Source organism: Vespa crabro, chromosome 7 (genome assembly GCF_910589235.1).
Source record: "Vespa crabro chromosome 7, iyVesCrab1.2, whole genome shotgun sequence".
NCBI classification, from domain to species: domain Eukaryota; kingdom Metazoa; phylum Arthropoda; class Insecta; order Hymenoptera; family Vespidae; genus Vespa; species Vespa crabro.
In genome coordinates this window covers 7,481,612-7,493,270 of record NC_060961.1, presented here as the reverse complement: position 1 = coordinate 7,493,270, position 11,659 = coordinate 7,481,612, and the positions used below count along the sequence as shown (strand labels likewise).

Sequence of the window (11,659 nt, the reverse complement as noted above, 5' to 3'; positions counted from 1 at the left end):
GATAGAATTATGGTTGGATTATCCATATATCTATCTCATGGTATGGTGTTCACTTTATTCCAACAGGATTTGTTCCGAAGGATAGATCGAAATTTTTTCTCTTTCTCTTTCTCTTCCTCTCTCTCTCTCTCTTTCTCTCTTTCTCTCTTTCTCGCACTCTCATTCTTTTTTCTCTCTTTCTTGTGTTTTTTCTTTCTATTTTCTATGCGTGTCTCTATGTGCTTTTAGAGAGAAAGAGGGAGAGGGAGAGGGAGTGAGAGAGAAAGAGAGAGATAGATAGATAGAAGAAGAGAGGTGTATATATGAACATTGAGTAGTGGCTTTCAGTGACGAACGCGTCACTTTCGCAAAGCTAGTGCTTCGATTCGTGTAAAGAAATAAAACAAATTGCGTTTCAAAACATTGACGATCGAAAGCTCACGAGACTAAAGTAAATGCGTTTGAAAATTCAATACACGTCATTGTTAGAAACCCATCTATTTTATTTTCATGTACTCTGTTTCGATTATTATAATCGTTCGTTTATTTCACAAGAATAAATCATTGATTGGAAGATAGATGATGGTTGGTATTGGATTACCGAGTAAATAGATTGATAAAAAACATGATTTCGTGTCGTCTCATCGTAACGATGCAATCAAAAAGATGGACAAATTAAAATTAAGTGAAATTGAAATTAATCGTATCAATGCGCTCAAAGTAATCGCGTTTTACATTGAATTCCAACGAGATTCGTCTCTATCGAAACGTTCGTTTTTGAGAGGATGCATTTGAAGATATTACGAGTTGAGTGGTTGGAGCAAGTTTTTTCTCGAATCAGCGAGAAACGTATTCAAATAGCACCGTCGACAGCCGAAAAGGAGTCGAGTGAAGGATAATTATATTAACGATAATCTTCCTGATAATCTTCGAGATAAAAATTCTTATATTTTCTTTTCTTTTTTTTTCTTTCTTTTTCCTTATTTTCTTTTTATTGTAACTATCTATTCTCCCGTGAGAGGGAGGTTCAGAGTTGTTTAAATTTTCATTGAAAAAGTAACCATAAAATGTAAGTAATTGAAAAAATCGTCTCAACGACGAAACGTACTTATCGTATCTTATCAGAAATGAAGAATTCACTCGTTGATCCAAAAGTTACGTTTTTCAATTTTATCTGAATGTCTCCCGAACGATAGGAAGGTATAGGATATAGAAATTTTCTCCCGTGAGAATAAAAATTCGGATCTCTGTAGACTAAAGTGTATCTACGTGTGATCAAATATGTGTATAGGTATACATACATACATACATACATACATACATATATACATACATATATATATATATATATATATATATATATATATATATACCTATGTATATACGTATTGCGGTAGGCGGTAGGATCGAGGTCTTTCTCGTTGCTTTCCCTTCGTATGAATATTTGAGTGCTTATCGATCGGGATGAGAGAGGCAACATAGTATTTTGGTAGACGGGTATTCACCATGAGGAGGAAAGGAGTAATGGTTGAGTGAGGATGAGAGTTAGTTGAGGGATGAGGAATAAATTTTTGTTCTATTTTATTCTCACCGTTCAGGACATGTACATGAACCGTTGCAGGCTGATCAGGCATGGTGGTGAGCATGCACGTGTAGTTACCACTGTCCGCTGGTCCGACTCTCGCTATGCTGAGAGTAGAGTTGGCCCCTTCCTCCATTAGGTCCGTTTTCACGCTAAAACAAATGTGACTCGTTGAAATTTTCATTTCGATGTATGTATATACATATATAAATATACATACATATATTTATATACATATACGAAACTTCCTCTTCGTACGTACGAGCTTGTTTCCGAATGAAATCGGAATAATATATGTGCGATAAAGTGTCCCTTCATGTACGATCGTAGGACAAAATATTGCTTTGAAAATGCATCCGCTCATCGTAATATATTATATTTTCTTTCTTTTTATCATTTTCCCATTGTTTATTATTTTTATTTTTTATATTTTTCTTTTTACTTTTTTTTTCTATCCAACGATTCTAATAATGTGTAAGCATAATTTAAAATGGGATATGCTGTAATTAAATAACATTATAATATATGTAAACTTGTACTATATGTCTCAGTTAAAATTACGCACTGGTACTTGTACCTGTAACGTGTACTTGATTTTTATGCATTATTAATTAATTTACAAAGAATTTAAAAAGAACCGGGAGACTATGCACAGTCGACAAAACGTTATAAATTTACACAAAGGTCGACTGTTTAGCAATTAAAATATCGTTGAAATTTTTAAAGTTATAAGACATACATTTAATTGCTGACTTTTATGAGAATTAAAACATCATAAATTTCCTCTTTATTTAAACGGAAGTTTCATTGTCTTGTATATAAATTCTTTTTAAGATATGTCCATCAATCCGATCAGACATAAGATGCTATTAAAGTTCTTCGTTTTATTATTGTCCTTCTTTGCTTTGTTTCCTTAGCGGAATGGGAAACATTTCAAACGAGAAGAGTTTCTCGAATTTCTCATTACTACCAACGAGCATGTAATCCAACGTTCTCCATTATACTATATACTTTTTCTCTTCAAACTATAATTACAAAACCTCGCATCCAATTTTATATTTTAATTTGATCTTAAAGACTCATTAAATTTCGAAGAAAAATAGTTGCATAACTACTATTTTTTATTCTATAATGTAAAAAAAAAGCTCCAAATGTTAGAAAGTAATAAAATAGACGATTATCGAATGTTTTCGTACACACACACACACACACACACACACACACACACACACACACACATATATATATATATATATATATATATATGTATATTTATCTATGTAGAGACGATGTAAAGCGAATAAAGTAAAATTGATTTCTTGTCAAATTTATTGCTAAATTTTTAAATAATGTCTACCTTTTATAATTTTCCGACAAAATCTACAAGTTAATCATTTGTTCAAATATTCTTTCGAACTATTTATTTAAATTTGAATATAAATAAAGATATTCCTCACTTCTATCTCTCTCTTTGTCTCTCTCTCTCTTTCTCTCTCTCTTTTTATTTCATGTTATGCTATTCATCCAGCACGAAATATAAACGATAGTTACGTCGAGATATATTATTGTAAAAGAATTCGCAGCCCAATTTTTCTTTTTTCCAATTCTTTCTCTTTCCTTCGCTCGTCGGTGGATCGATACAGCTCAGCGTAAAATTAAAAAAGAAAAAAAAGAAGAAAAGAAAAAAGAAAAAAAAGATGACGAACGTAGGTGGGTGTATCTCGGTTTCTCAAGCGGGCAAGCGACACTGGCATTAAGTAGGACTCCTTCTCGTTAGAAAGCGTCTCTACTTCTGCTTTTCGAGGAGAAGAATAGCACCGACGACCTCTTCCTCGAAGTACGTTAATTGCTGGTTTCAATTTAACAACCGCGGTTCTCGGAGGAATGCTGGAAGAGGGTTAGAAAGATGGGGGTGGGAGGGGGTGGTTGGAAGAAAAGGAGAAGTTGAAGGTTGGCCTCAAGGGACTGCCCGTCTTCTCCGTTCGTGCACGCTTTCTCGGAAACTCGGAAAAGCGAATGAAAAGATGGCGGAACTTCTATTCTATTTTGATCGTATTTCTTTGGTGAAAAATATTTTACCGGTTTCAGCCTTTACGATTTTTCTTTTGCAAAAGGAAGAAGAGAAAGAAGATGTGAACGACGATAGAAGTCGACTCACGACAAAGGCGATTGTTCTATACGGTTAATCCCATTTTTTGTATTACTTATAACAAAAATTCCATTATATAGGATAGAAATTATTCGCGAGAACGAGATGGAGAAGGACATAAAAGAAAAAAAAAAAAGAAAAAGAGAAAGAAAGTAAAACTCTTATTTCTTACAGATTCGGATACGACGTAAGCTCTTAATCGCAGTCACCGCGCGATTCTCGACATGATTCACGTTTATCCGTTTAACTGAACACACGAACACACGCAAATGCTGGAGAACGATTTTCCCTTGGTAAGAAAAAGTAGGATAAAGGGGTTACTTTGTACTAACTGTTGAAAGAGGGAGAGAGAGAGAGAGAGAGAGAGAGAGAGAGAGAGAGAGAGAGAGAGATACAGAATGCGCGTAAAACAAGAGAAAAAGAGAGAGAGAGTGAGGAAGAGAAGGGAAAAGAGTTTAATTGAAAAAATTCTTGCGCTGCAATTTGTTCGCTCGTTATCTCGCAACGATAAAAAGTCCCTAAGAAAATTATTTGCTGATCCAGAAGGGCCTCGACGATAGACATAGATATACCCAATGCTTCCCATTTGCTAATACAACGACGTACATACATATATATTTGATTTCGCAGCCGAGCGTAGCGCTAATTGCGTCGCGAACAGAGTGAGAACGTCTATTTTATGTATATAACGGGATTACTCTTCTCGAGGTGAAAATACTTCCTTTTTGCGTGCAGTTTAAGCACAATGAAAAATGGTGCTCATTTAAGGAACGTAGCCTTTAAATTGAAGACGTCTTCGTACGATCAATTTTACCTCTTTTGTTGAACTTTCCCATTGGAACTCTGAAGAAATATTAAGGAATAAGGTTTATACTTATTATTATAATTGTAGAATTTTTTTGTTTTATATTATTTAAAAAATACTAATTTTACATAAGTAAAATGCAGATTGTTTCTAAATAATTTGATGTCTAATACATCTTAGAATTAATGATTAAAAAGTTTTAATTATATTATATTTGATGAAAAAGCTTTTCTTTCAAACCTTTCGTGCTTGGTTAAGGTTCGATGATCATAAGAATTTCATCCGTTTTCTTTTTTCCGTACAAATCCATCCTTCTGCCGTCACGGTTAATAACCGCGAAGTGAGTCGCAAGCTTTTATCTTGATCGATCGTTGCTAATAATAGGGGCGTGTAATCGTTGATATCGGAAAAAAAATGTGAAACTTTTTTCCCCTCTTATATCCGTGTGTCGAACTATCGTATCGTACATGACACGTTGATGAATTAGGATCGATTTAAGACTTTTATACGATTTGATTAGGTACTGGTTATTATCGTTTTTGTGATTACGATAGTACAGTTAATAGAAAGATATAAAAAAACTAAGAACCATTGTGATAGAAGAAATTCATACATGGAAAATATACTTTTCAATCACGGCAATAGATATTATTGTAAAATGTATTTTTTCTTAAACTAATGTGCTTTAACATTCATTATCCGAATAACAATCTAAATGAAATTTCAATTATTTGATCATTAATTACATGAATTCTCGAACGTACGATTAAATACGGTTGAATTATCTCTATTACAAGCGCTTGCAAATCAATAGATTATGTTCGTTTATTCGATTAGTTTTTTCTTAATTTTTTATTTGATCATTCTTTTTTCTTCTTTTTTTTTTGTTTTTTTTTTGTTTTTTTTTCTTCATAACGATACACTCTAAGGCTGATTGTAACTGTTCTTGGTAATTTGCTTCTTCGAGGAGAAAAAAACTAAATTGATCTCTTTCTTTTCTTTTTTCTAGCTCAATTTCTCGAACAGTAATGATGAAGTAATTCAGTCCAAATTTTAGTCTTTGCGTTCGTATGCAAATTTCTTTTCGATGCCAAATTTCCGATGGATTTAATATCCGCGCGATTTGACGATCGTCGAATCTCTTTCCGTTCTCTTTCATTTTATCATCGTGCCCTATTTCCTATCTCCATAGACCACGAACCATATATCACGCATCGATTAATCTCTATCGCTTGGCATACATAGATATTTCCTTTTTTTTCTCTCTTTCTTTTTTTTATTATTTTTTTTTTTAATTTTTATAGACGAAACGAAGCTTTCCTGACTTTAACCACTAAACGAAATTACCAAATTTACTAGCTTTATCGTCGATCGTTAAACCTTTGATGACGATGCGTCTCTACCGTCACTTTTATCATCGCTTTTCTCATTACTCTACTCCATAATGTCATGGAAATGCCGGAGGTCGACGTACTAAACAGCCTCGAGTGCTCGTTAAATCAGCACTTGTCGGCTCTAATTTCTTACCCGACGAAGATAATAGTGTCTCCGTCTTTTTCTCCCCATATATATAATAGTGCCCTTCTCTCTCTCTCTCTTTCTTTTTCTTTCTTTTTTCTCACTCTGGTTATCTTTTTTATCGGAAGGAGCTTACGGAAAAAATATTAAGCGACGTTAGTCGCTTGTTTATACGACCATGTACACCACGTGGTAGCTTTATGATGACGAGAAAGGAAGACGAATAGATAGTATAGTAACAAGAGATCGAGTGAGAAAAAGAATGATGGAGTGAGGTTAGTAACTTATTTTTCTTCTTCTCTCTTCACGCTCTATCTCTTCAGGTAAAAGGAGACTCTCCGTGTACACATCTTGATATGTACAAAGAGTACAGGAAACTAATTCCATTTACCACGAGCAATATATACGGTGGTATCGAGTTTACTCTTCGTAGTGGTCTACGAACCGATCTTCAACATTTTCAACGACCTTACATTTTGTTTCATTTCTTTTTTCTATTTCGTTTCTTAAGTCTTCGTCTCTTTAACTTCACTTACGATTTGTCGTTACAAACAATTTCAGGATCATTTTTTCATTCTCTCTTTCTCTCTCTCTCTCTCTCTCTCTCTCTCTCTCTCATTCTCTTTATTTCTCTCTCGCTGTGGCAGTTCTATCTATTTTCAAGTACGTCCAGGTTTACTTAGCATGGATCAACGTACCATGGGAAAACGTGAGGTGTCGCTTTGCGAAAGGCACATCGCGAATAGTTGAAGTTGGATTATAACTTTCCTTGTAAAGACGATAACTCGATCTCCCTTTACATTCTAGTGGTATACCAAAGTTACCCTTTTGCAGTAACCGTTCGTAATTATATTCGCTATATTCGATTCTTTTCATATAAGGTAGGTGTGTTACATTAGCGATGTATAAATTAAATATAACATATAAAACAAAAATACTGTTACAGATTTATTTAATAACACCGGGGAATATTGAATTAAATATATATATATATATATATATATATATATATATACAAAATAAAGTTGAATATAATACATTATTAAGGCAATAACAAATCTAAAGCGACTATCCGTGTTTCATTAAATAATTTTCCCAAACTACGAATACATTACAAATAATAGTTCATTCTTGGGATGGAAGGACATATTTTGGCTTTCATCATTTCCCTGTAAGCGTTCGTATGAGTATTTGTACAATTTTAACTCTGGTATAACATAAGTATAATGCATGTCGGTAATTAAAGGACAAATTTTGTAACTCGAACAGAAACATTCGAACTCACTTCTAACTAATAGAAAGAAAAACATGGCGACATACATGCATACTAGAAGTTATATTGTATGTATCTCGTTCGTGTAGCAATTGTGGTGAGTATACAAGCGGTTACAAAATTAACGTTGCACCGTTTAAATGGAGTTTCGAAAGGTGACAACGATGGAAAGTTTAAATTGCTTTAGTTTTAGTGTTTCAAGCTTATTTTGTTCGCGGATAGTCATGTCCTAGCGAATTCAATTTCTTACGCGTTTTCTTCGTCGTATTTCCTTCGATTTCGACGAAAATCATTGTCGTTGTTCATGGATTTTTAACCGGTGAAGGTATTGCCCGAGAATTTCTTATTTTACGAGCATGAATGTTCTCGACCGTTGTTTCGAGTGAGTTTGAATTTTATTTACAGAACTAAGAGTACAAAGAATTACGGATCTCGAGAGCTCGACATTTATACCGAGACAGGCTGGAATAATGAATTCTTACGCCTTGCTATTACTTGGTTAAAACTTGACCGTATCGAATCGAGTTATGAAAGCGTAGGAACGTATTAAGAATGTCGTTATGAAATAGAAAGAGAAAGAGAGGGAAAGAGAAAGAGAGGGAAAGAGAAAGAGAGAGAAGAGAAAGGGAGAGAGAAAGAAAGAAAGAGAGAGAGAGAGAGAGAGAGAGAGAGAGAGAGAGAGAGAGAAATGCCAGGACTCTTGATCATCTAATCCCATTTCCCTTTTATTTTCGAATTTTCGAATAGTAAAATCGTCCTACCTGGAGCAGTTTTAATTGAGAAAATTGCTATCCAGACGTTTCGCGAGTCATCTACCTTTCTTCATTCTTTCCGAAAGAAATCTCATTAAAATGTTGGTCGAATGATAATGTTCCCTTTAATTGTTAAAATGTTCTTTAATATTTACCTCGACCTAGGCACCAAGTTGGAATTAAAGAGAAGGCTCGAAGAAGAAAAAACGACGAGCTTATTGTCGAGAATAAAGAATAATTATCTAAGAAGCTGAGTGCATTGTATATAGCTCTTAGATAACGAACAATGACGCTTCGATGGAAATGTAAGAATAACTCGTAATATTCGATAATTAATGAAATTACTTTAGCCGGTTAATGAATTGGATAAGTCATTTCTTAAAAAGCTCGTTGATTCTTATATTCTTTATATAATTTTTTGCTTGAAAACAAAAAAAAAATCTTACATTTTTATCTACAAGATTTTTTAAAGCCTCTGATATTATGAAGTACGTAATTTTTTTTATAACTCCTATCTTCAGAAACAATTCTTCATTAAGTATAAACAAACAGAGATTGTTTTAACGTAAGTTATTACTAATTAAAAATAATGTTAAAACAATCGAAAAAATCATTCGAAAAATGTTCGAACTAAAACTGATATATTATTTTAAATGTTCGACGAACCTGATACCACCTCTCGTTGTGTCGTAGTTCAGAGTTCGATTACCATGGAGCCATTGGACGACACTGTACTGGACCTGCATCGCTATGTGACGCACGACGCATAGCAGTTCGATGGTGCTATCTGCCTCGTAGTATTTGTCCCTTAGCGGTTGACCCGCGCCGTCCACTATTTGGACGGATGGCGCTGAAATGGGATGAAACGAATTCAAGATGCGATTGTCTAAACGTTGTCAAGACCTTTTGAATGAAAACAAATAATATTGTTATTTATTTATATTATTTATTCGTATTTATCTTTAATAAGTATTTATCTCTAATCAATATCTATAATATAAATACATTGGATATAATAAATAATAAATGAAGTTCCATCGGGCATCGATTTTTGCCTCGAAATCTCTTCTGCCATTGTACGTTTTCATAAGAATTTATTAATAAATGATTACATTATGGAAATCCATTTTCGCACTTTTGCGATTAAAACTCAAACTTGTATTATCTTCGTATCGTTAAGCTGTAGATTATAAATTATCGTTGAAAATAAATTTCGATATTTCATTTGGCGAAATAATTTTCAAATTTTCTCTTTCTTTCTGCGTCTCTCTCTCTCTCTCTCTCTCTCTCTCTCTCTCTCTCTTTTTGACCTAAATACTCCGAACACTATCGGATTACAGCTGACTTGAGCCATGAGTATTTTATTTTATTGAGCCAATAAATATTGACAAAACGCGCTTGTCCACGCGTTTGTATGCATATACTGCTAACGGTGCTGTGGGCTGATTCAAAACGATTCCACCCTATCCTCGTTTTCTGGATCTCTTCCAGATACGAAATCGAAAGAGTTAGGGTTTACGAATGTATATATGAAAGAGAAGGAGAGAAAGAGAAAGAAAAAGATATATATATATATATATTCAAGTTGAATTGTATGCATAGATCTATGCATCTATATGTTTGTGGCCACAGGAAAAGAATCATGAAGAAGGAAAATGCTTTGAGTATAGATCTCGACTGCTCTCGAGTGATATTTTCAAGCTCATGAATAGGTGAAAAATGTTTTACTCCTGCCAAACTTCTGCTTTCAATCCTTCTCGTTGATGCCATAGCGTTTAGGATGTTTGCCGTTCTACGAATTGTACAAAACGCGTTGAAAACTTTTTTCTTTCTCACCTCTTATCCTTTTTTTCTTTCTCTCTTATTGTTCGTCGAAAATATTAGTGATGTAACGGCTTTGTGTAGATCGATTTCTTGGTTATAAATTTAGACGTGGAGTGATCTTTTGTTAAAATCGACGTAATAAATCGATTGACTATTACGTCTGTCTAACATTCTATTTCATTTTGACGTCATTGTATAAAAGATGTCTTCGTATAACTTTGATGCGAAGAGTTTCACTGACACGAGTTAAGGATCAAATTTTCGAATATACATTTGTAAACAAATTTCAGAAAAGAAAAAAATCATTATAATCAAAATACGTTCGAGTAATATTTTTTTTTTATTTTGAATTCATCCTTTACAGAGGGTGAATGTTCGTTTTTAATAGTACGAAAAGTTTTGTAGGCTGTAATGATGGAAAGGTAAAAGAGGCTCGTCGAAAGGTTGATATACAGATAGCTTTAGCCATTCGGATGCTACCTCTTTTTCGTTGGTTGGATATCTTCCTGTCTGGGATTATACACTGATCCTTTACTCTCCGTTCGTTCACCAGCTCGTTCAACAAGGGAACACGACCCTTCTTCTTTTTGGTATGTATAAGTGACAACGGATGCTGTAGTTTCAAGAAGATTATCTGACCGGGATTCTTTCTCAAATCCTTCGGCTAAACATGTCTGAACGAATTCCTGGATAGAACGATAACATATATCGATTTCGAATTAATCCTAAACGAAATATCTGATCGTAAATTATGTATCATTTTTCTTGACATTTAGGTATATCATAAGGGTCAATTTTTTCTTTAATATTTTTTTCTTCTTTTTTTTCTTCTCTTTTTCTCTGTACGAAAGAAGATTTTAGTCAACGTACTAGTATTGAATAATAATAGAAATAGACGTTACGAACAGTTTTCAAGTACATAATTTTTTCATTACGCAAATACTGCAGAAAGTTAATAATATAAATTTTCCCGTCGGAACGAACTCGTGGCATATTCCCGTGAGATAAGCAGGGAAATGGATTTTTCCAAGTATAGAGTCTAGTTGAATGAGAAAGAGAGAAAGAGAGAGAGAGAGAGAGAGAGAGAGAGAGAGAGAGTAAGTTACGAAAGAATCTTCTGAAACTTCATGAAGAAGGTGTCATAATCCCTTTTCTAAAAAAACAAAACGTTTAAGCTCTCGACCTGTTATGAAAGTTTCTTTTTCCTGGCACCGACTACGTAGTAGGAAATTAACTTTGTCGATCGGGCGAACAAGAAGGTAAAGATATACGACTATCATCAAAAACGTATTTACCGTTGTTTCATCAATTTTTCGAAGATTATATGAATATTTAGACGTGAATTAATAGGCGAGATATTTCTTTCATAATTAAGTTCAATTCGTTGATTTGAAAAATTAACGCGTCGAGGAGGAATAAAAAACGAATAGATAGAATTCCTTTCTATGAAAGACATGCGAAATAGCGATCAAGAAATTTCTTCGTAAAAGAACTCATAGAAGTTTCAGCGTGAACTTTTCCGCAAACTCCATTCGAATTTATACATTATCGTGTGAAATACGTTCGTAAGTAAAAATTATGATCGCTCGATTTGCTCATTAGCGATATTCTGAAATACTATTTTTAAAGTTTTTCAATCAAAACTTTTATCTTAAAAATCGTAAAGACTCAGTCCATTAAATTTACTGGCGTTGACATTTGTTTATTTGCTTTCAAAAGAACGAAACAAAAGAAACGTGACACTTTTGAAAATTATTTTAAACATTTCGCTTAATTT

At 33.7% G+C, this 11,659-nt stretch overlaps 1 protein-coding gene across 6 annotated transcripts in view; it reads right to left on the bottom strand.

Annotated features, from left to right (window-relative positions):
• Positions 1-11,659, bottom strand: part of LOC124425460 (zwei Ig domain protein zig-8-like) — a 181,579-nt gene that overhangs the window by 2,472 nt on the left and 167,448 nt on the right. For all 6 annotated transcript variants that reach the window (XM_046965809.1, XM_046965808.1, XM_046965807.1 and 3 more), the window contains 2 exons: positions 8,725-8,908; positions 1,571-1,713 (listed from right to left, as the gene is read on the bottom strand). In XM_046965809.1, the coding sequence (XP_046821765.1) occupies positions 1,571-1,713; positions 8,725-8,908 (327 nt within the window). The remainder of the gene's footprint in view (positions 1-1,570; positions 1,714-8,724; positions 8,909-11,659) is intronic.